Source organism: Sturnira hondurensis, unplaced genomic scaffold (assembly GCF_014824575.4).
Source record: "Sturnira hondurensis isolate 20B ecotype Veracruz unplaced genomic scaffold, ASM1482457v3 Scaffold0008908, whole genome shotgun sequence".
In the NCBI taxonomy this organism is placed as follows: Eukaryota; Metazoa; Chordata; class Mammalia; order Chiroptera; family Phyllostomidae; genus Sturnira; species Sturnira hondurensis.
The window spans coordinates 3,607,982-3,633,738 of NW_028081539.1; the positions used below are offsets into that span (position 1 = coordinate 3,607,982).

At 39.4% G+C, this 25,757-nt stretch overlaps 1 protein-coding gene and 1 pseudogene across 2 annotated transcripts in view; one reads left to right on the top strand and one right to left on the bottom strand.

The window, feature by feature from the left end:
• Positions 1–1,172: 1,172 nt before the first annotated feature.
• Positions 1,173–25,757, bottom strand: part of BEND6 (BEN domain containing 6) — a 57,000-nt gene continuing 32,415 nt past the window's right edge. Inside the window, exons 4-7 of one of the 2 annotated variants that reach the window (XM_037056351.1) lie at positions 10,945–11,171; positions 9,160–9,352; positions 8,143–8,279; positions 1,173–1,737 (exon numbers count right to left, since the gene is read on the bottom strand). In XM_037056351.1, the coding sequence (XP_036912246.1) occupies positions 8,152–8,279; positions 9,160–9,352; positions 10,945–11,171 (548 nt within the window). In that variant the 3' untranslated portion in view covers positions 1,173–1,737; positions 8,143–8,151. Of the gene's footprint in view, positions 1,738–8,142; positions 8,280–9,159; positions 9,353–9,539; positions 9,626–10,944; positions 11,172–25,757 lie in introns of those variants that run through there. The other variant, XM_037056350.1, reaches the window with a different exon arrangement.
• Positions 2,892–4,274, top strand: LOC118993812 (rho guanine nucleotide exchange factor 39-like; annotated as a pseudogene).

A 25,757-nucleotide genomic window follows, 5' to 3' on the forward strand; every position in this document is an offset into this window, starting at 1 on the left:
TACATTCTATGATCCATAAAAATATCAGCATATCTTAAAATACTTTCTAAAAATATTATTGACTGATATTAGAAAGGAAGGAAGAGAGAGAAACATCAATATTTTTGTTCCACTTATTGATACATTCATTAGCTGATTCTTGAATGTGCCCTCACTGGGGATCAAACCCATGACCTTGATGTACTGGGATAATGCTCTGACCAACTGAGCTATCTGGCCAGGGCTATCTGAAAACACTTTAAGGAAGAACCACAGATTTTTCATTTAAATAATACAGTTGTGTTTTGCAAAATAAATTTTATTTACATTGAGTAAACAAAACTTATATTACAACGTTTTTTAAAGGAAATAATGTACAGTATTAAGCACCCTGGACATAGCGCATATATCCTCCATAGAATGAACATTTACTATGGGTATTGTGTGTATATTCTACATAGCAGAGCTCTTTAGAGGACAAACAGGCCAGAGCCACACAGCCTTAATGTGTGGGTAAAGAAGCATCGGCGTAGAAAGGGACCCCCCACACCCGGACTCTATACATTAATAAAAACAAGCAAATACTTCTTATGCTTTCAATGGTATTTATTGATATTTAAGTAAAAGTAGCAAATGTTAACATAAGTTATTTCCTTAAGAATATTCATTTTGTACAACTACATTATCATCAAGCAACATTTATGGAATGTTCCCTGGGTCCACAGTACTGTACTTTCTGTTACATTTACAAGTTTATACCTAACTCTGTGCATTGCAGAAGCGTGGTGTGGCAATGCAGAGTTGTCATGTGTGACAACCTGACATCAAAGGGGAAGCTTCTTGACGAAGAATGTTTTAGCTTCATTCATTTACAAAACGGCATTTTTCTTTTTTTGTGTGATTATCAACTCCATGTGGTTTGTTTAATTATTTTTTCTTCTGAAGCCATGGAAACAAACCAGTTAAAACCAAGCAGTGTAGCAATATAACCAAATATAAAGAATATTATCTTTTATAAAGGATGTTCTAGATGATATTGATGTTTTACATTACATATCTGTAATTTTACTTTAAGCAATAAAAAGTGAGAAGCATGTAAACATAAATTTTTTTTCCTGAAAGTTGATGCCTTGTTTTAACAGTCATAAAAATTAAATTTGTGATTATTTTCTTTTTAGAATTACAGTGAAATAGTTTCGTATTAAAATAAAAGGTTTTGCTGCTCTCAGTTTTTACTTCTAGTTTATACATTTTAAGTAACGGAATTATCCTGAATTTTATTGCTAAAACCCTTTTGCTTGGTGAGATATGGCTGCCAGATTTCAGGGTGACTTTGCTGCTCTGCTGTTCGTGAACACTGCTTATTTCACCACACTGCTCCACACGTGTGCTCATGCGAAAGATCCAAGAACTGAAACGGAGAGTGACTGGAAATGATACATGTACAGCCATTGACTATCGTGTCCACTGAGCTGTACAGGAAGCAATTGGGAATAGAAAAATGCAAGAAATCATAACACATGCTTATTTGCTAAAAACTCTCTAGTCTGATGCATTGTGGGTATTTAGGGTGGAATCTCCATGCAGCTTCTTCAGCAGGCTTGCTGTCCTATCAGAAGAGTCCATCAGTGTCACAGATGCCTCGCAGCCTGTCCCCGCCGTGTTTCTGTGCTCACTGCGAGGCAGGTGGCAGGTTCTCCAACAAATCCAATGTGAAATTTAAAACTGGAGGTGTTTTATTTCAGATGCTGATAGTACCTATAAAATGCAAATTTCAAAAAACAAAGCAAATTCATTTTAGAATTCCTATAGTATGTTAACAGTGGTATGAATTATTTATTGTCATGTCCAGTACAAATTTCTGCTTAAAAATCCAAATGTTGATAAGAAATATGACTATTGAGGTGACTTACAAATTCTTTTAGGATGTATTCAGAGAATTTCAGTATAGATAACAGTTGAAATATTTAACATACATTTTGATTCAAAATGACTTTTAAGAAATTTTTAATAGGTAAAATTTCAAACACACAGAGTAAAATGAACCACTCCCACATACCCATCAACCATCTTAAAAATTTATCAACAATTCTTTTTTCATTTTTTGTAACATTTATTGATCCTAAAATATCAGGCAATATCCCCAATCTGCTTTACCTCTTTCAAAACTCAAGAAAACCAAAGGAGCTAAGCTGGTCAGAGGCAGAGTTACTCTGAAGCGAGTAACACTTACTTGCATTGGGACCTTGCAGGAAAGAGGCCCCATAATGTCCTCACATGTTTACGTGTTTTTGTTAAATCTGCCAAAATTAGGTATTTCAGCCGTGATCAGTTAAGACCATTGTCTCTCTCCATGGTAACTGCCCCTCGTTCACAGTTTATCCTCTAACTGTACCCACAGAGTGTCAGTGGGTGTTTCTGAGATTTGGTTAAGGACTGACTGGGATACGCATTTTGGCTTTGCAATCTCGTTCATGTACAGTTACATTATTGCTGGTCATTCCAGTTTGCAATGTCTTCTAGGAATGCTATGAACATGGTCAATCCAAAGAATATTTAAGAGCACTTACTCCACAGAAAACTTGAAATGCCCTGAAATCTTACAGCTCGGGTATCAAAGAAACTCAATAGAGGTTTCCTGAATTTGTCAACAATCCTAAAAATCACGTTTTTAATAGAGAGTTGAGAACTTAAAACAAACCTCTGTAAACTGTCAAAAAAGGGGGAGAAAAGCACTTTTCTGTCAAGTATGCTAGAGGATAGTCTAAATTATTTTTCTATTCTTGTTATGGAAAAGGCTTTACAAAATTGTTTCAAATGAAGAGGCAACTAACATGTATGTGATCCCCCCAAAATAGAGTAAAAGTGTTGTAGAGATATCAACAACAATATTATGTAATTTCCTCTACATAATGGGGTATTTGAGAAATTTGTTAACTTTTAACCATTATGTAGTTTTCATGATTTATTTATCCAAAATTAATATATACGGATCTAACAAATTATATATTCATAGTTTTTGTGTTTCTTTTCTTAAAGAGAATTTTCCACATTCTACATGCTGTAGGTTCCACAAACCCTGGATCCATTCCTGAGCGAGGGAAATCCAGAGAGGTCTAGTGCCTTTCCAAAGGCTGTGCATTTATCAAGAGGTGGAGCAGGCTTCAAAACCAGATGTTCTGGCCCTAAAACATTCCATTTTATGTGTCAGCTTGGCCAGGCTGTGGTACCGCTGTTCGATCAAACAGCAGTCTAGACGAACTACAAATGACTGCCTTTGGCCAGTCGTGGAGAGTTTGAGCCCCACTGCTCCGTGGCTGGTGCAAGAGCAGCTTGCCCTCTGGGAGCAGAAACACTCCCATGCTGCCTGGGAGCTGCTGGAGACCTAGCAGCCCTGCCAGGAACAGCTGGGGCTGATGACCACAGACTTCATGGGAACTCTGAAAGCCAAGGGCATGCTTGACCACCAGAATGCCAGATCCTGTCTGGGCCCTGGGAGCTCATTTATGTGCAAACCAAGAGCTGCTTCCCTTCCTGGAAGGAGGGCACTAGGGACAGGGCCTGGAAGGCTTCTGCCCCCACCTGGACCTCTGTTCCCAATTTGCGGCCAATGCAGAGAGGTCCTGGACCCCTGTGCAGGAGCAAATGTTTCTGGAAGTTTGTGCAGCTTCAGAAAAGCCACCCTGAGTTTGGAGGCCTCCAGCTCCAGGACTTGCTTGTTCTGGCTCTGCAGGGGCTCCAAGAGTATGAATGAGAATCTGGTTGTTGCTTTGGCAGAAAACTCAAGTCCCAACTTCCCTGAGCACTGGTAGCCCACGCGGGCTGTTTGGTTAAAAAGTGAGACTACCCAAGAAGCCCTCACCACTGGGCAGAAACAGAAGAATGACCAGCTCCTCCGGCATGTCTAGGCTCTGTTCAGTGGACGCCAGGCAAAGGGGCTGACCTCTGGCGTTGCTAGTTCCTACACCAGGGCTGGCTGGTGCAGGAACCAGTTGGTGGTGCCTCCCCGAGGGGATCCTCTCCCGAATGTCCTTCTTGTTCTCTGACTTGCTCCTCATGGCCAGTCCTCAACCTGTCTTCCATCTGCTGCAGAGTGGCACCTCTGCCTGCCAGGCCCTCTACCCCAAGGCCCAATGTCCACTCCAGAGTCTCTGGCCACACAGGAGGCACTCGTGGTGGACTGCTCAGCCTGTCCTTTTTCCAGGGGAGAAGCTAATGCTATGTCCACAAACCAGGAGGTGCTGTTGTGCTGGTAGCACAGTCTGACCTTGCTCATCAAAAGCCAGAAGAACTAGAAGAATGTTACAAATTCCTGAACCCAGGATACTTCAGGGATAGGTCAGGGTCAGGGTACAAAGGAATCTTCTTTAGTACTAAGCGAAACTCAGAGCCCTTCCTGATTTGAGAAGGGTCATTTTGTGTTTGCCTGGAACTAAGCTGCACTGAGTTATCTGGCCAGCTGTTAAGAGTCAGAAACCAAGTCTTACGCAATCGAACCTGTACTGCACTGGCCCCTCCAGCAGAGATGAAGAGATTTGGGACTGACAGATCCCATGCTGTGTCTATGGCCAGTTGTTTATCCAGGTTACTGCTTTGTAAATGTGGCCATTTTTATGTCGTATATGGTTTCTGTAAGTTATTTTCCCTGTAGATTTCAGTAAATTTCTTTTTGTGAAGTGCCCCCCCCCAAAAAAAAAGAAATATGAAAACTGTATGTTCATGTCGGCTCTCTGATAGTCACTAATTGTATGACCCCGTCAGTTCACTTTGCCACTTTAGGCTTTAGTTTCATTATCTTTAAAATAAGGAAAACATTTTAGACTAGGATTTTTCAACCTTGGCACAGTTGGTATTCTGGGTTGGGTAATTTGCCGTTCTTATACATTGGAGGATGTATCGCAGCATCCTGGCTTCGTCCACTAGGTGTCAGTAGTGTCACCCAGTTGGAACAACCGAAAATAACTTCAGCCATTTTCAAATGTCCCCCTGTTGGGAGGCAGCAGACAAAAGCCCTCCTACCCTGTTTTAGCACTGCTATAATAGATCATCTTTATCTTATAATATATACATATGTAATATCATGGTAGAGATTATATATACTGAGACAGCGTTGGATATTTCCGGAAAAGGCTCTTTGACCACTTAGTGGGATGTTATAGAGGAAGTATTCTAATATTGTTATTCTTATAAAGGCAATTTTCTTTAGCTCCTATAAGAGAGAAGCAAAAAAATGGAGAAAGGCCAGAAGGGTTGGCAACATCAAGCTCTTGGCAACGTGCAAGATGCTGGCAACTTAAAGGCATTGAAAAAAAGAATTTAAATGGAGCCACTTTAAATGGAGTCAGAGCTGCCATCCCCAAGCAATGACCTTTGCACGTCTTATTTCTCAAACTCTTGGAGCGCTAAACTAGGCAAAATAACCTTTGGCCTGGGCCTAAAGCAGCACTGTTTCCCAAACAGCTGTAAGTAAAGATAATAAGAAAGTAGGTGTTATGACTACCAGACTAAAAATTAAAACCATTCTTTAGAATTAGCATCACTGTGTTAGATTCTCTGAACAATAGGAATTCCTCCAGTTCATGTAATTCATTCCTTTCCCTTTCTCATAAATAATCCTTGCCTTCCCTTCTACTGAGAACACTATTTGGGTTTCTGCCTGAACCAATGCTTTCCTAACAGCTATTCTTTTGGATGGGTCAAATGTTTGTTGCCTCTCACTTTGGCCTCACAGCAGTCAGAGGAATGAGAAAGAATAGATGAAAAAGGAGAAAGGGTGAAATGCAGCACTGATCCTCAAAGAGGTGAGTCTTACTTGGGAAATGGTTGTCTTTTCAGATCTAAACTACCAGTGGCAACCTTGAGCTCAGTAATGGATGGCAGGCACAGTTACCACAGAGCCTGTCAGTGGGGGATGCTAGGCTTTTTGAATGAATAGGAATTTATGTAAGTACACATGATTTTGCAACATATCACCTGTTAATAGTAATGTAAGGAAAAAAAATTTTCCAAATAATATTTGGGGGGAGTGGGGGGAACAGGAGCTGAGTGGGAGGCTTGGTTTGCCTAAAAAAGTGTAGTCATTTTTGGGGTTCCAATGACCACTAGATGGTGCTATGTCCGACTACTACCTCAAGCATGGCTAAATTCTTAGGGTGTTTTCTGAGCTTCCTAGCTTATTTTCTCAGTCCTTTCTAAATAATTTTGCTTTTGCTATCTTCCAAATGAAAGGTGCCTGTCAATTAATAAAAACTTTTTCCCATTCAGAACATATTTACTTCCAACACCTTGTTAATCCCTACTTCGGATTCAAGCTACACCCATTTCTATCACAAGCAACTGGGGAACAAAGGCTCAGGCTCAGAAGGCACTGGGACATATTGTGTCCATAGCAAGGGATTTGTTCTTTTTGAGAATTTTAATTAAGGCCATATCCAGGTGATTTAGTAACACTACTATTGGCAAGTATAAGCAAAACTGATAAAAATCTTTTAAACTTCAGTTTCTTCAACACTGCTGACTGATCTTGTCAGAGATGAGTTTTGTGCATACCCTTGGCAGTCTGAGAGATTAAAAAGGGAGAAGTTAGACTACTGATGTGTTTTGAGAGGCTCTGAAATACAACACTGTGCTACAAAAGATAGCTCTATGACTCGTGTGTCTGATCACGTGGCAGTTAGAGAGGGAATGTGGCCATTATATACCAGAGTGACAGGGCAACCCCGTGTCAAAGTGTTATTTTCCAAGGGCTCATTTAAGCAAATTATCTACTAACTGAGAAGTTGTGAAATTCACAGTCTACTGAACTTTTTAATCACTTGAGGATTAGATGTCTTTCTCTTGTGTGAATCTTTAAGCCAGTCTACCCACTATAATGAGCCAAGGGAATGGACCCCTGAAGTTGTGACACGTGGTTCTGTTTGTTTCTAAGGGAGAAAGACAGTTGCTGCCCCTCATCAGTAGCCCCACTTGTACAGCAAAACAGTAAGAGACCCTCAAGGAGGACGGGGTGATGGTCAACAGCGGGTGCAGGGCGGGTGGGTGGAATTACCACAATCACTGCAGTTCCATGTTCCATTTAAAACCTTGTCAGAAGCAAAACAGAGATGGACTCATAGACAGAGAGCAGGCTGGCAGCTCTGGGTCAGGGATGGGGGTGGAAGGATAGAGCAAAATAGATTTAAAAAGAGAGAGAACTCATGGACACAGAAAAAAAAGACAAACCGGTCTTAGAGGTGGCTAGGGTTAGGTGGGGAACAGGTAGAGTAGAAGTTAAATGAACCAAAACCTGCCCTCATGTGTTTACTAAATACCTCTATTTATGAATTAAAATATTAATACACAATAATGCATATTTTCACATATTCCCTATCAAAATAATGGAGAGGAAAAGTGAGCACAAGTGAAACAGCCAGGACTTTGGGTTGTTAAAGCAAGTGTGAAATTCCATTTCACACTCTTATCTAGGGCAGGGCCCGAGTCTAAATGTATCTCCCTTAGAACTCACTAAAAAAAAATAATTTTTTTCTTAGCATAGTACAAACATCTTGGTAAAAATCTTTATCAAACCAACAAACCAAAACAACTGATTTAAAGATCTAAAGACAATGAGGAACATAATGGGGGATGGTGGAGGAAACCCCTTCATACTTCCAGCCAGGAGTTTGTGCACAGGTCAAATCACTGTTTTAGAGTTGGGAGATCAGTCCCATTGATGGCCCACAGATTTCCCCCAAGGGCATGCATTGCCTCTGTTCTGGAGAAACACTTCCTACACTGTCCCGTGTCTCTCCTTCGGCTTCTTGCTTCCACTACCCACAACTGAATGTGTTTTCTGTGGAGGAAAAAATGAAGTTCCTCAATAAAACCTGTTTGGACAATACTATATACTATATAGCCTCTTCTTAGAGATTCCTGGTGCACATGAGCATATGAAAGGGTATCAAAATATCTGAGAGGTTCTAGGGAAAGAAAATCTGTGTAACTGAATTTATTGTTCCCAAATCTAAATGCCCTTTCCTGTCCCCACCCTCACCCCCAGGAATACCAGCATTTCACAGACCACCGGTATTCTGTAGTAGAGTTTTGGGAACATGCTTCCCCAAGGATAAAAGTGTTACATTTTCTTGCTACATTACAAGGATTGTGAAGATTTAAAGTACTTACCGAAAGGATCTACTTAATATCCTGAGAGTTCATATTTTTGCTTAAATTTGGCTTCTTGGTGCAGTTGTTCAGCTTCTGCCCTATCATTCTTCTGATGGAGACGTCATCGGTGTTGGGAAACAACTGTTTGGTGACTCCTGTAAAGACCACAGTCACATGCAAACACTCTGATGAGGCCTTTGCATCTCACAGTATGAACTGAGATAAGACATACAGCAATCCACATTATAATCTTGCCTTCATTTTGTGAAAGCAGCCCAAACACCCATGAGACATTTAAATAGATGAATATACAGGAAGGTTTTACAAAGTAAAGCAAGACATAACAAAGGTCTATGTTATATATTCAGAACATATGTATTTGTCTTCCTATGGTACCACTTGGCTTTAACTTTGCTACTTGCTCCGAAAGCTGTCTCTTTGCTCCAAAATGTTAGGAATTTAATTTTATCCACCCCAACATCAGCTGAGACAACTGGAGTCCAACTGACCTTTTTCCAAAGGAGAAATTACATGCCATTAAAATACAGAGAGCTGGCATTCCACGACTCCCTAAATTCGTTGGACATTTGCAACAAATTTAGATGAAAATCTAAATTATTATATTGAAAGAAGTTTATTAACTTAAAAACCACAAATAAGAGTCAAATTAACCTCTATCTTTCTAGAATAAAAAATAAGAAATAGAACCAAGATAAAAAAGACAAAATAAGATATAAGCTGTTACCGAAATTTTGGTCGAAAGGATTTTAAAAATTAAATTTACTTTTCTAAAGCTATAAATTTTATGAAGCCAACCATTTCAGTGATATAAAATTGAGTTTTCGTTTAATATCTACTTTTAATGTAAAAATTTTCTACAAAGTGTTTCATATTGAATAGGGTTTAGACTATCCTGAGATTGCTTCTTTCATAGAAAAATAAATTTGAAGAAAAAGATCACAAAGGAGTAAGTTAACCTTGAAGGGTTAAATAATTTCAGATTTCTGTGACAATGCAATACAGTCATATTATCACCTATAATTTCTTGAACTTCATTCTGATTCATAGCCGGCTTGACAGCTTTCTCCCGTGAAGTGGAGGATTTTGCGCCCGTCAGGCTGTGTGTGGCCATGTACTCGTTTGTGTAAAGCACTTGCATTAAATCATTAATAAACTTCTGAGGCTTGCTCTTGTTACAGCGGGCAATCTGCCATTTTTCAATCTTGAACTAAAAAATAAAAAAGTGACAAACAACATTGGAAAAAGAAAAAGAAAGTGATAGCTGGAGAAAGATATTACTCATTATATCATACCAGAAAACAAAATCAACCTTCTTTAAGGTGATGTATNCAGCTTTCTCCCGTGACGTGGAGGATTTTGCGCCCGTCAGGCTGTGTGTGGCCATGTACTCGTTTGTGTAAAGTACTTGCATTAAATCATTAATAAACTTCTGAGGCTTGCTCTTGTTACAGCGGGCAATCTGCCATTTTTCAATCTTGAACTAAAAAATAAAAAAGTGACAAACAACATTGGAAAAAGAAAAAGAAAGTGATAGCTGGAGAAAGATATTACTCATTACATCATACCAGAAAACAAAATCAACCTTCTTTAAGGTGATGTATGATACTTTTAGGATACACTTTGTATTTCAGGGGCTTGGGCTAAATATTACCTTTGATATGATTCCGAATATGTATGAGGTGGTTGTTCCAGAGTATACACAAAACTTGTTATGGAATCTAGATTTGGTGCTTCAACTAAGTCTGGGGGGCAGAATAATGGCCCACTGAAGATATCCATACCCCATGCCCTGGAACCCGTGGATGTGTTACTTACGTGGGAAAAACAACTTTGTAGGTAGGGTTAAAGTTATGAGATTGGAAGATTATCCTGGATTGTCCAGGTGGGCCCCATCTCATTACAGGAGCCTTTGCATGCAGAAGAGGGAGGCCGAAGAACGGGTCAGGAGACAAGACACGAAGGAGGAGAGATTCAAAGAGTGGGAGGGATTTCGCTCGCCCTGGCTGGCTTTGAGGGCGGTGGAAGTGGGCCTCCAAGCAAGGAATGCGGTTGCCTCTAGAAGCAGGCATGGCGTTCAGCTCCCGGTCAGCAGGGAGACTGGGACCCAGTGTGTACAACCACAGAAACTGAATTCTGCCACCACCCAAATGAACAGGAAACAGATTCTCCCATCGAGCCCCAGAAAGGAGGGCACCTGCCAGCAGCTTGATGTCACCCCCCTTCTGACCTAAGAACTCTGAGACAGTACGTTTGTATTATTACAAATTACTAATTTTGTGGTAATCCGTTGTATGGAAAGAGAAATCTAATACACTAAGATTCAAATATCCTGAATATTAGATTTTTCATCTCTAATTATTGCTCCTGAAGTCATATTTTCTAACAATGATGCCTAATTCGAACAAAACTCTTGTCCTTTTAGCTTCTGTTTTTTTTATGAAAAGAGATTGAGAAAGTAGAAAAGGGATTTTTGTCCAGACAGCATGCAGAGGATGAAATTTACCCCCTCTCAATGACATAATTTCAAATGCAAAGCTTCTCTTCTGTCCCTGATTAAGAATCTTTTAGTTTAAAAACTTCATCACGGTCCACAGTTTGACTTTAGTTTTCTAAACTGGCTATTTGTTTCACAAATATTAGATTTAGCATAAAAAATTGTTTCATGTGATTGGAATGTTATGGTTATGACCTACAGTTTCCTAAAGGTATCTGATAAAACAATGGTTATTTTGTGCTCTTACATTAGTTTTTGTATTTAACTATATCCCAGAAAAAGACAGGGCGGGTATTTCAACTGACCTGCTTCTCATCAGTATGATGCTCTTCTTCAGCTCTCAAGGAGATTGGCGAACTGGAATTAGAATTAGAATTAGAATTACTGCACATTGAGGCAAACGAATCTGGCGAGGAGTTGTTTGTTGCTCTCCAGAGGGTGGACGCAGACGTGACCAGGGCTCCTCTACCCTTAAGCACGGCCTCCGCCATACCAACCAATTCTTCAAACTGGGTGACTGCTTGTGGTAACACTAAAATGGCAAGAAAAAGTAGCACTTTACAAAGACTTTTAATAACAGGGGCATATATACATTTCCTATTGTGTGTATATGCATAAAAATTTGCAGAACAAATTGTTAGCATTTGCTACCTTTGGAAAAGAAACACAGCAAGAAGAGTGTTTGGGACATATTTACTTTTTATTATTAATAATGTGATTGCTGCCCTGGCTGGTGTAGCTCAGTGGATTGAACACAGGCCTGCGAACCACACAATCGCAGTTCGATTCCCAGTCAGGGCATATGCCTGGGTTGCAGGCCAGTTCCCAGCAGGGGGCGCAGGAGAGGCAACCATACATTGATGTTTCTCTCCTCTCCTTCCTTTCCTCTCTAAAGATAAATAAATAAAATCTTAAAAAAATAATGTGATTGCTTAGTAATAAAAAATCATTTTTAAAACTTTTGGAGATCATATTTAAATGTTTGTGCATTGCATTGTAACTAAAATGAATGTTTTAATGAGTTCATTATTTTTCTAATTGCTGATAGTATTATTTGAAAGTGTTTAATCTCTTGTTTGGAGACATTACCAATTCTGTTATCAATCACCTACCAGATACATTTAGCCAACTTAAGGGATAAGATAAAACAAGCTGTTTCTCATCGATTAAAATAAATTTTACATGACCTTTTTGACTGGTTTGCCAGGGAGTCAAATTCCATCAAACTAATAAAAATTCATTGCCACAACTTAAATCTATTTTTTTCACATATCAAAGATGAATTCTGGTAATTAACTGAATTTATTCTTTGTTCTTTTTTTCAGTAGAAACTTACACATTCAAAAGTTTCATGTCTCCATGTAAAATGATCTTCTCTGTTGTTATATTTAGTTTGCTTCCTAAGAACAAATAACAATTTGTTGGAGTTGGAAGTCATCTTGAACCCTATTTAATTCAACTCGACACTTTATGGTTGAGGGACAAAAAGACTGAAATATTTTTCGTACTATTGAGCATATTATTGAGCATATCTTTACAATAATACAAGGTTTGACTTCTGGCTGAGATGAAGGTATAGGTAGACACACTGTGCCTCCTCGCACAACCAAAATTAAGGACAACAACAATTTAGAAACAAGAAAACAACCAGAACTGACAGAAAATTGAACTATACAGAAGTCCGACAACCATTCATCCAGACCAGTAAGAGGGTCAGAGCCGGCAGCCAGCGGAGAGGGCTCGCAGTAGGAAAAAGCGGTGGCTGGTGCACCTGGGCGCACAGGCGGCAGCCAGCAGACTCCGGGTGTGGGGTGGCAATGAGCAGACCCAGTGAGGCTGGCAAGGTGGCTGGCAGACCAGAGTCACACATTCGCACGCAGATAAACCAAACGAAATGGGAAGCGAGACAGATTGCTCAACCCAGGGCCCCACAGGAAATAAAGCCTAAAAGCACTGATTGAAAACACTTGTGGGGGTTGAGGTGCCAGGAGAGACTCCCAGCCTTACAGGAGAGTTCGTTGGAGAGACCTACAGGGTCCTAGAACGTACAGAAGCCCACCCACCCGGGAACCAGCACCAGAAGGACCCAATTTGCTTATGGGAAGCAGCAGAAGGGACTGAAATCCAAGAGAAAGTGGAGCAAGTGCCATTGTTCCCTCTTGGACCCCACCCCCACATGCAGCATCACAACCCAGCAACTAGGTTGCCCCACCCTGGTGAACACCTAAGGCTCTGCCCCTCATACATAACAGGTGCAGTCAGACTAAAAAAAAATGGCTCAAACAGAAGAACAGATCAATACTTCTAAACAACCAAGAGATAGCTAACCTATCAGATGCACAATTCAAAGCACTGGTGATCAGGATGCTCACAGAACTGATTGATTTTGGTTGCAAATTAGATGAAAAAATAAAGGCTATACTAAGGGAAATGAAACAAAATGCAGAGAGAACCAATAGTGATGGGAAGGAAACTGGGACTAAAATCAATGGAGTGGAACAGAAGGAAGAAACAACCAACCAAACAGAAAAGAGTACAGAAACAAGAATTCAAAAAAATGAGGGGAGGCTTAGGAAAATGGGACATCTTTAAATTTTCCAACATCTGAATTATAGGGGTATCAGAAGGGGAAGAGGAAGAGCAACAAGTGGAAGACTTATTTGAATAAGTAATAAAGGAGAACTTCCCCATTATGGCAAAAGAAATAGACTTCCAGGAAGTCCAGGATGCTCAAAGAGTCCCAAAGAAGTTGGACCCAAGGAGGAACACACCAAGGTACACCATAATTACATTAGCCAAGATTGAAATGAAGGAGAGAATCCTAGAAGCAGCAAGAGATAAGGGAACAGTCACCTACAAAGGAGTTCCCATCAGACTGTCAGCTGATTTCTCAAAAGAGACCTAACAGGCGAGAAGGGGCTGGAAAGAAATATTCCAACTCATGAAATCCAAAGACCTACATCCAAGATTGCTCTATCCAGCAAAGCTTTCATTTAGAATGGAAGAAAAGATAAAGTGCTTCTCAGATAAGGTCAACTTCAAGGAGTTCATCATCACCAAGCCCTTATTATATGAAATGTTAAAGGGACTTATGTAAGAAAAAGAAGATAAAAAATACAAACAGTAAAAAGACAGCAAACTCACAGTTATTAACTAAAACAAAAGCAAACAGCAAGAATAGGAACAGAACCACAGAAATGGAGATCACATGGAGGGTTAGCAACAGGGGAGTAGGAGGAGGAGAGAGGGGGAAAAGGTAGAGAGAATAAGTAGCATAGATGGTAGGTAGAAAATAGACAGGGGGAGGGCAAGAATAGTATGGGAAGTGTAGAAGCTAAAGAACTTACGACACATGGACATGAACTAAAGTGGGGAAATGTGGGTGGGAGGGGGTGTGCAAGGTGGAGGGGAATAAAGGGGGGAGAATGGGGCAACTGTAATGGCATAATCAATGAAATATGTTCAAAATAAGGTTTAAGAGCTGAAAATCAGGCATATTGATACATCTGGTATTATATTAAAAGAAAAATTGGAAAATCTACTAAAAATTATGAATTTTATATCCATTCAATTAATATTTACTAAGTACTTCTCCTTTGCACACTTATACAATCAGAAATTACTTATTGAGCATTTAATAATATTAAATTTTGACCTAGCCTCTACTCTGCAACACACACTATTCTGGGAACTTAACTCATGTTTATTTATTTAATCCTTATTGCAACTTTCTGAGATATGCATTATTATCCCCAATTTATAGATGAGGACAGTTAGGCAATGAGAGGTAAACAACCCATCCAGGGTGAACCAATTAGTGAAAAGAAGAACCAGGATTCAAATTCAGACTCTGCCAATTTCACACTGTAGACTACAGTTGACCCTTGAACAACAGTTTGAACTGCACAGGTCCATTTATACTCAGATTTTTTCCATAAATAATTTTGAAAAATGTCTGGAGATTTGTGACAATCTGAAAAAACTCACAAACTGCATAACCTAGAAAAATTAAGAAAAATTTAGGTATGGCATGAATGCATATAATACATACACAAAAACGTGTTAATCAGTTGCTCATGTTGTTGGTAAGGCTTTGCTTCAACAGAAGACTATTGAAGGTTAAGTTTCTGGAGAGTCAGCTATAAATGGATTTCCAACTGTGTGGTCAGCACTCCTAACCCCACATTGTTCAAGAGTAACTAGTTGTACTATATCATGCAGACTCTCAACATCTTCCAACCAATGAAACTGAAAGCAAACCCAGATGTGATTCCAGCTTTTTGGAAGTGACAGTGGGGTGGGGGATATCATTTACGTAACCATTCTGTGAAATAAGAATCTCCTCTGCTCAAAGAGGGGCCTACCTGGCAAGCCCCCCACAATTCCCCATAAGTTCCCAGGAGGCAATCCTAAATCCTTGGAAATTCCTCAGTAGGAGTGTCTTTGCTATTTATGGTGAGCCCCTCAGACCACACTTTATAGTTTGTGCTAAGGGGTTTCTCAGGGCAGGAATGATCTCACTCAGTAGCCAGAAAGATTTAGAGACTGAGTTCAGCTATGTAGTCAATCAATCAATCAATCAATCAGTCATGCCTATGTAATAAAAACTTTGGACACCTAAGCTCGGGGGAGCTTCCTGGATGGACAGCACCGCATGCACATTGTCACACATAAATGCTAGTGTAGCAGGCAGTTCTCTACGAGCGGAGTAGGAACAACAGGCCAGGTACTGAAGGTTACTAGGACAGAAAGCCCCGGGGTACCTACCGATGGGCAAAACTGGGGTTCAACCTCCTTCCCAGCCCCTGGGGTGGCCTTTTTTCTCCTGGCATATCACTGGTCATGCGGTTAGGACCCTCCCCTGACCTTCTCTCCCCTGGCATGTCACTAGTCCTGTGGTAGAAGCCCTTAGAGGAGGAACAAGGGAGCCAGAGAATAGCCACATGGACTTGCATACAAACCCTTACACAGCCACTTCCTTAAGCATTAAGCCCTCAGGCCAGTGAGGTTCTGACCCACCTCAAGTAACCCTAAGAACAAAGCCTCAGGTCTGTTGGCCACAGAGGCAGAGTTTTGGCCAAACTACAGATAACATCTAGGCCTCAGTTATGTTTCAGCTCCAGGCCCAGAAAAGCAGCCAGGCCAGGTGGGGCAAGACTGACATCAGGACTAGCTGTGATGACTGATGACTCCCCTGCCCTGGTGCTAACCAGTCAGTGGGGACCATTACCCTAAGGAGACACACCTGGAAAGCTGATGCTAGTCAGCTTTCCACCTAGTCAGTCTATTGAGATCTTCCGGTAAAGAGATCTCCCCTGAGATCTTCAGGTAAAAACCCTCAAGACAAAGGACTCCACCCATCTTCTCTCTCTCTCTCTCCCTCCCTCCCTCCCTCTCACAACCCACACCTAACCCGAACCCTTCTTTCCTGAGCATGTTCTTCTCTCTAGAGCACACCTGAACCTCCCCCCCGCTGCCTTTCTTCCCTCAAGTCTCGTACCTTTGCTTTCTTTCTCTTAAGCTCCAAGGGCCCTTTTTTTGTCTCTGTAACTTATTTCTTCTACCTCTCTTTCTGAAAAAACTTTCACTTGTATTTGAATTTCTTGGCTCTGAATTCTTTTCTTAGCTGAACTCAGGGACCGAGGTCTAACACCTGGTGCCAGGCTCTGCTAACACAGGAGGGTGATGCACGCTGTAAGGACAATATTCGGAAGCTACACACTTGGAAACTGTCCAGATTCTGCCCTATGTGTCTTTTCCAACAAGAACGTTTGCTGGTTCTAATTAGCATTCTTTCACTGTAATAAATGAAACCGCGAATACAATAGGTTCCACTTGAGTTGTGAGTTTCTCTAGCAAATTATTGACCCTGAGGGTGATTTTGGAAACCCCCCGAATTTGCAGTCGGTGTAAGAAGTCTTAAGCAGACTTGGCAGTTTAGAGGACAGTGCTCTTAAACTTGCAGTTTGGCTAACTCAAGGTACACCTAAAGAAATGAAAAATTACCATCATGAAGTATGTAAAAAATGATATAAATGAAGCCACTCTAAAATGGAGATAGCCGCCATTCTAGGGGAACTGCCTTTGCAAATCTTACTCCTCAAACGTGTGGAGTATTAAAACTGGCTGAACAGCCTTTGGACTGGACCCAAAGGAACACTGTAACCCAAGCAACTGTTTGAAAAGATAAGAAAGCAGATACTGTGGCTGCCAGACTGAAATTTAAAAACGTTCTTTAGAATTAGCATCACTATGTTAGCTTATCTGTATCTTTGGAAATTTCTTCCTTCTACTGATGTAATTATTCCCCTCCTCTTTCTCATAAACACCCAATTACCTTTACCTCCTAATCCAAACACTACTTGAGGTTCTGCCTGAATTCATGCTTCCCGAATAGCTACTCTTTCAGATCTCAGAAAAATGCTACTGCCTCTCAGTTTGGCCTTTTATCTTTAGGTTAACAAGTGCCATGGAAGAGAAGCATAAAATGTGCTTGACCCAGCTTGGGAAGGGAAGGGGAATAGGAAGCTTCCATGAGGTCAAGACTGACACGAGCGCTGAAGGCTGAATAGGAATTCAATAGCTAGAGGGAAGGAGGAGGGTGTCAGAGGCATAGAAAATGCAAGGTTTGTATTTGAGGAACTGCAGGAAGTCCAAAGTTAGTACATAAAGAGAAAAGGGAATTTTGTGTAAAGAGAAGTTTCAAGAATATTTACTGTGTTTTCTAATAATGAAGTTTGTGCCTGTTCATTGGAATGTCTTTGTCATTTCTGTGTGTCTCTCTCTATATTCACATATTTTCTTTTATATAATCAGGACCATACTGTATATGCAGATTTGTTCTGCATATATGTTCTGTTTTCTAATTAAGACTGTAAGTTGAATATTTTCCTATTTTATTAAATTTTCTTGGAAATATGAATTTTGAGGTCTGATTTACATGGACTCAAAGACAAGATCTTACATAAAGTCTGTGCAGACATTAAGTAGATAAAGGGAGACGAGTGTGACAAAAGGATCCACCTGGCTAATGCACACCCATCACAACGTAGAATATTTCCATCTTCTCAGAAAGTTGCTTCATGACTCTGCTAAGTCAATCCTTGGACTTGCCTTAGAGGCAACCACTCATTTGACATCTTGAGTCTTGGATAGTTTTACCTGTTCTAGAATTTCACGTAGATGAATTCAAACATTATATTCTCCTCTTTTTGTCTGACTTTTTCCCCCCTGTATAATGTTTTGGGATTCATTCATGCTATTTGGTCATTCATTGTTTTTGTTGTTACTAATACTCAACTACATGGATACTCCATGACTAATGTATCCATTTACCTGTCGATGGGTTATTTTCCATTTGAAAGTACAACTTTAATGGTTCCCTAAGATTCTAAGGTACTGATGTTCTATTATTTATTTAAATGTTCCTTTTTTTCCTTTTGGACTTTAGGTTGCTTCCGGTTTTTCTTTATTACAAACAAAAATCTGACAAACTGTTTAGCACATACATACATTTTCATATGCATCTATAACCATGTCAATGCTATAAATTCCTGAAAGCATAGTAATAAGGTCAAAGGTATAAATGATTTTAGACTCAATGAATATTGCTGAATTGCTCTCCAGAAAGATTCTGCCAGCTTAAGTGCCTACTAGCTATGTAAGAAGTCGGCCACTTCACTGCACCATCAATAACATGCATTGATCAGTAACAACAGCCTTCACTATTTTGGTTGGCTAAAATCTTAGCACTGTTTAAATTGTAGTTATTTGATTATTGTGAAATTAAATATATATTTGTTTAGGATTCTTTGAACTTTTTCTGTGAATTATGTGTTAGACCATGTAATATTAATACTTTTTCTATTTTATAAGAACATAAATGGTTTTTGTAAAGTGCTCATATGAGTGGCCAGTACACCATAAGCACAATATGTTAGCTATTCTTATGAACTCCCTTATGCATTGAGTATTTTAACCTTTTATTTCTCATAATAAATTGTAATTTTCTTAGAGTGTTTATCTTTTAATTTTGAGATTTTTTTGAAGCACACACACATTTTTAGTTTTTATTTTGGTTAAAGTAGCAGTAAACTGCTACTTTATTTATTTTTTGTATGTTACTTATTTTATGCTTTAAAAGTCAGTGATCATTCAGATCAGATAAATATTGCCCAAAAGTCTTCATAGCTTAAACATCTTTTTACAAGTAAGCTCTCCCCAAATATAATTTTCAGACTATCAATGGAAAAATCTAAACACAAAAATAGTAGACACCCACATACCCATCTTCTTGATGTAACTCACAGCCATCTTTTTTCAGCTATATGCCCATTCACCTTTTCTCCACCCTCAAAACTACCTGAAGCAAATCATAGGCTTTATCTCATAGTATCTGTAAATATTTCCATATGCATCTCTAGAACGTAAGAAATTTAAAATATATAACTATGACTCCATTGTCACAGCCAGGAATACTTAACAATAGGTATTTAATGTCATTTAAAAAAAACCTAGTAAATGTTCAAATTTCTCTGATTGTCTCATTTATTTTAAAGTTAGTTTGAATCAGGTATCAAATAAGGTCCATTTATTACAACTGGTCGTTGTCTCTTTCATCTAAACTATAAGCTTCCCCTCCCTAGTTTTCCTTGCAGTTTATTAGTTGAAGAAACTGGGTCATTTGTCCAGCAAAGCTTCCTGTAGTCTGGGATTACAACCCCAAAATGATGTTTAATGTATTTTTGTGTTCCTTGTATGAGTTACTAATTGCTCATATTTAAGCAGTCTTTTAGTTCCATCACATGGCATTTCATTCATGGTTACTTTTTTGGTGATATTTGTAGTCACTGATGACCACTCATCACTAGTTAGATCACTAGTTAGATTCACTAAGTCATAGGGGTTGCAAAATGTATTTGATTTTTTTCTTCTTTGTTTATTAGTTAGAATTCTACAAAGGGAAACTTTCTCTTTTCAACTATTTGTTCATGTGGAGGTTCATTTCACATAATAATGGTAGAATAAGCATTTGATTTTTTGGTCTGTATTTGCTAGCTCTCAAAATAATGTTGGTTCTTTCAGATGACCATCAAGTTTTTTCCCCTACGCAAACCATTAGGAATCATGCATTTAAACATATGTGATATGTTTCTGTCTATTGTGCTTCTCATTCTTACTGGTGCTCAAATTGCCCCACGTTTGACCAGTGGCAACCTCTCCTAGCTGACGTGTCCACATAGTCTTTGCTAACTTTCTTGCTTTCAGGTATGAAAAGATGTTCAAATATAGTAAGTATTTCCTGTTCAAGCCTCCTGACAAGGCTCATCTTGTACATCTCCTGTGCAAGACCCTGAATTAGCCATTTCTACAAAGAACCCTTACTCCTTTAAGTGGAAAACGGTGTTTGAAGATCATATCCAGGTGCTAGGAGGGCTTTTTGCTATTGGATTCTTGTTTGCAGGCCTACTTAATGAACAATATTGGAATATATTTATTATTAATTTTTAAAGATAAAATTCATCGTGTTTAAACAGGTACTTCCCCTTTAAATTCAGAACATGGAGATTTCATTTAAACTCTAGTTATGTGGTTAGTATGCCACATGGTGTTAAATGAGGACCTGACTGGAATCTGCCCCTTCCCCTACACACTGGGGTTGACTTGAATAATTTATCCTTTTCCTCATTGACTTGCAGGACTCACTACATAAATGACCAGGCCCAGTGCAAAAATGAAAATGCAGGACTCCTTGTTGAAAACTTCATAAGATTTTTAATATGGTATCACCAGAGCCTGTGACCACTGTGTGGGGCCTTTGTGAGAGCAGGGCCCTGTGTGACTGCACAGGTGACACACCAGGCAGCTGGCCCTGACGACCTGTGACAGTGAGCACCACAACAGCAAATACTTACAGGGCATCTGCTACAGCCTGACTCTGTTCTGAATGCTTACATGTCACCCAGGTAATTTCCTTTATTATTTCTATTTTTCAGATGAGGAAACTGAGGCACAGAGTGGTTAAACAGCTTGTACAAGGTTACACAGCTAGGAGGTGGCAGAGCCAGGGTTTGTATCCAGGGTTCTGGCGTCTCTAAAGCCATGCTCTTGACCTCGCTGCTGTAGTTCCTCAGGATCATTTCCCTATCATACACAGGAAGTTCTGTCTGGGAGACATCTTTCTGTCCATTAATCTGCTGACTCTTGCCCTGGAAAGTTGCTTTTAATTATTGTAACTTTATCTTGTTTAATGTTGAAAAGTTTTGTCCTCACATTCCTTTTCAGAATGTTCTTAATTGATTTTGCCTATTATTCTTTCAGGTTAACTTTAGAATGATTATTGTCGAATTACCAAAAGCCAACCAAAAAATTACTGGAATTTTGATGGAGATTCCATTCAATCTAGTAGTTATTTGAGATGAATGGGATCTTTCCCTCTCATGTTGGAATGAGACATATCTCTCCATTTAGTTGGGCTTGTATTATTTCTCCATTGAGTTTTGAATTTTTCTTCAGAGATCCCACACATTTCTTGTTAAAATAATTAGTAGATATTGTGTAATTGTTTCCAATTAATATGAAATTTTTCATTTTTGAAGGAAAATAACTGACCATTTTTGCTCTACATATAGGAAACAACTTACTGATTAAAAGAAATGGTGGCTACTGGATTTGGGCCATCTATTATATACTAGGTATTTGTTATTTTTTAAATAAAATAAGGCTTTTGATGAAAAACAGGAGGCCTCTGTCCTATCACTAGGACCCTGATTACCACTCCTAGAAGCCACTACCTCCAGCCCATTTAACTGTTTCTTCCAGTAGTTACCTTCACAGTCTTAAATAACACTATACACGTACAACTGTTTATTGATTTTCTCAGATTCACACAATTATTTATTGACGTGCAGCTATGTAATATAATAGTGCAGCTCCTTTCACCCAGCCATGTAGAAACACACACACGCACATATTACTCACTTGCAAACATATGCACAATCCTCACCTTTTCCATCATTCCAGTATAGTGGTTACACAATTGTTAGTTTAATCAATATTGTGCTTCCACTATTTTAGTGATATAAATATTACTCACAATTCCTTTCCTTTAAAACAAGATTTTTCCCTTAGAATTAATAATCTCATTTTTTAGCTTGCTTTAAAAAATTTTTTCTTATGTATCTCTACACCTCCTACCAAAGGTGTAAAATGCCTTTCAGTGTGTTTTGATACATTGTGGTATTTATCAATTTCATATTTGTCTTGAAGACATCTCTGCAGGGACCTTCCATACGTCTCCGTGGTCTGGACTAGATCCTTCTCGGCGACCTGTCATTCTGGAGCCTCCCTCACTATCATTCTGTGGCTCCTCCTGGCCGTTCTCCTGAATCCAACCACTCATTTTCTGGATGCTATGTCTTCCCCTGTTCACTCTCTCATTTTGGAGGAGACATCCTCATTAGCTTTTGAAAAAGAAAGCACGGGAAGCACATACTGAGAGGTCGTAGGTGTGAGAATATAGCTTTACCCTCACACTGGGTTGATAATAATGTCACTGGGTATTGAAATCTAGGTTTAAATCATTTCTCTTCAGAATTTCGAAGGCGTTGCTTAATTACCTTGGAGCTTCCGGTGTTGCAGGTGGGAAGTCCAATGCCATTCTGGCTCCAAATTCTCAGCACATGATATGCTGTCGTCTCTGAAAACTTTTCAATCTACCCTTTATTTCTGGTGTTCTGACATTTCACAATGTTATGCTTTGCGCAAGCCTTTTTGCTTTTTGTGGTATCTTTTAATTCAGAAATTTGTGTTCTTCAGTTCCAGAAATTTATTGTTCATTTTTAAAAATAGCATCTTCTTCTTCCCTTTTCTCTCTTTTAGGGCCTCTTGTCTTTGGAGTTTCTACCTTCTGGACTAATTCACTATAATAATAGTGAATTAGTCTATAATAACTAGTCTATAATAATAGAATGCAAGTCTTTTCTATTTTACTTTCCTTTGTCTTCTTGCTCCAATATCTACAGCATTTTTTTTTATTTAACTTCCAGACACTTTATGGAATTTCTAGGTCTCCCCTATCACTTTGTTCTTTAATTTTCTTTTCTTAAACTACCCTGTTCTTGCTTCATGAAAATTTCTTCTGCTCCCTGCATTTTGTTTTCTTTGACCTTATTTTTCTCTGTTTGTTCTTATCTTCACATTCCACGTTAGAGGATTTCATCATATAATTACACCCCTTCCCTCTGCTGTGCCCAGTTTCCTAAAGTCCATAGCTCTAGGTCAACCTCTCCTGAGAATGAAAGCCTGTCTTCCGCTATGGCAAAGAGGGGTAGTCGCGGGCTCCATCGGAAGAATATGTAACTCTGTGGTCCAAAGCGTCTTTACATAGGTTTTGCAAAGATTCCTCCCGTTTTCACACTTTGGCCCTCTAGTAATTCATTTCATAGCACAATTCCTTCCGCAGCTGTGTTGAGTGATTTGGCGTATTTCTTTTTAATTTCTTGGCCTCTATCTTCTCCCCACCCCCATCATGGACTTTGAGTTTTCAGATTTCTCCAGACTTAGTCAGTCACTGTTCATCAATCTGCTTTTCAGCTTCTAAAATTTGATTGGCCTCTTTTACCCACTGTGGTCTTCCCTGGAGTGTTCTTGTTGTGCTTTTATGTATTTTAAGTTTATTTTTGGTGGGGATTCAAGAAAAAAGGGAGATTCACACATTTTTTATTTGAGTGTTTTGTTATATTTAAACAACCTGGGGAAACATGTATTGATTTTTATTCCTTGTTTAGAAAAAGATTTTATTTATTAATTTTTAGAGAGAAGAGAGAGAGGGAGAAACAGACGGAGAGAGACATCGAGTGGCTGTCTGTCGACGGCCTCCCACTGGGGACCTGGCTGGATTTCAGTTTGTGTGGTGATGCCCAACCCACTGAGCCACACCAGCTAGGGTAGGTTTTTTATTCTTTACTGAAATCTCACTAGTTATAAAAGTTGAGTTTTTTGTCGATGCTTTGTTTTTCCTAGGTATACGTTCATTTTCTACAAATAATGACAATTTAAAACCCTTCTATAAATAGGTATGTAACTGTTTTCCTTTTATGTCTTATTCTGAGGATCAGTTGTGGCCCATAAGGTATGTTTCAAATGCTTAACACACACAGACTTGCCATTCTGAATCTCTAGACAAGCATATATATTCTGGTATTTTTTTTTTAGCTACTAGGCTTAGAAAAACTGAGAGACAGCCTGGTCCTTAGTTCAAAGAATTATCAGGAACGTTACTATGTAAGAGATGAATAACCACTCTCTGTACTCTTCTCTCAGATCCCTTTCTTATTGAATTATCCATGAAATTTCAACTTTCTGGTACCTTCCTCACTCTTGACTGTGGCTTCACAAGGAGGCCTACTAAGGCTATGTCATTTAAATTTGTAAAACACTCCCTTCTCTCTCAAATCCCAACTCTTCTTTCCTTCCTCTATTTTTTCGTAGCACTTATCACTAGCTAACATTTTATATAATTTACTTATTTAAAAAATATTTTTGAGTGTTCTACTCCACTAGAATGTAAGCTCAGTGACAGCAAGAATCTTGGTTTTGTTCACTGGATTCTCCTCGGTACTTAGAGCAGTGCCTGACGTATAGTGGGACTTCATACACATCTATAGAATGAATGAATGCATGCACAAATGCTGCAGCGGCAGCTGGCAGATACTAACTTTTCCTGTTGTCCAAAGTTCAGCCAATAGAAAGCTTTACTACTTAGTTTCTAGGGGTACATTGTAGTGTGTATGTATAAAGAGGGAAGGCAGTATTACATATGTATTCAATTAGACAGAGTTGTAAGTGCCAGAGAGGAAACAAAGCAGCGGATGGGCTACAAAACAGTGAAAGGAAAGAGGCTGAAATTTGAGATGGAGGGAGGAGGTCAGGGAAAAGGTGCATTTAGAGGGAAGATTTGAAGTAAATGAGAGTACAAACCATACGGATATCTGGGGGAACAACATTCCAGGCCAAGGGAACGGCCATTACAAGGACACTGAGGTCAGATTATGCCTCCTGTTTCCAAGGAAAAGTAAGTGAGGCTGGATTACTGAGAAAAGGGGAGGGAGTAGGAGACCACAGGGCCAAAGAGGTAAGTGGAAAGGAGGCGGCCAGATCATTCAAGGATTCAAAGATCTTAAAAATGACTCCTATTTCTACTCTGAGTGAGATGAAAATGCACTGAAGGGGTCTGAAGAGAGGAATGACATGAACTGAGTGATGTTTAGCAGGATCACTCTTGTTCCTGCATTGAGAACAGATGACGGAGGAGCAAAAGCAGAAGTAGAGACGCCAGCTAAGAAGTTGCCATCGTAATCTAGAGACAGTGGTGGCTTGGAGCAGAAGGGCAATAGTCACAGTGGTCGAAAGGATTGTATTCCAGAAATGTTTTGAATGTAAAGTCAGTAGGACCCACCAATGGACTGAGTGTAAGGTGTAAAAGAAATATAGAAATGCAAAACAGCATCGTAGTTTTTGGCTTGAGAAACTGGGATGATATCATAAGCACCAAACAAGATGAAGAATGAGAGACAAGTTGAGGGAGAAGGACAGGAAGGTGACTTGGGACTTGTAAGTGTGGGATGACGATGGTGAGTCATGTCAAGTGTGCAGTTGGACAACGAGCCTAAAGGTAAAGGGGGAAGTCTAGGCTGGAGACAGGAAGCCAAGAATCGTAGCTTATGGGTGGATTTTAACACCATATCATTGGACAGGATCACCTATAGAGTGAATGCAGAGAAAAAGGAGAAAAAGAAGCCCTGGGCTTCATCAAATATTTGGAGGGTAAGATAATAAAAGGAATCAGCCGAATAGACTGAAATGGAAAGTTCAGCAGTATAGAAAGAAAACCAATGAATGTGGTATTTTAGAAGCCAAAGAAAGAAACTTTTTCAAGAAAGGAGAGGTGGCCAAATGTATCAAATTCTGGTAACAGGGCACCTAGGATTACCACTGAGAAATGACCTTTGGGATTAGCAGTATGGAATGCGGTGGGTTAAGTTGTGTCCCACCCAAAAGATGGGTTGGAGTCCTAACCCAAGTACCTCAGATTGTGACCTAATTTGGAGATAGAGTC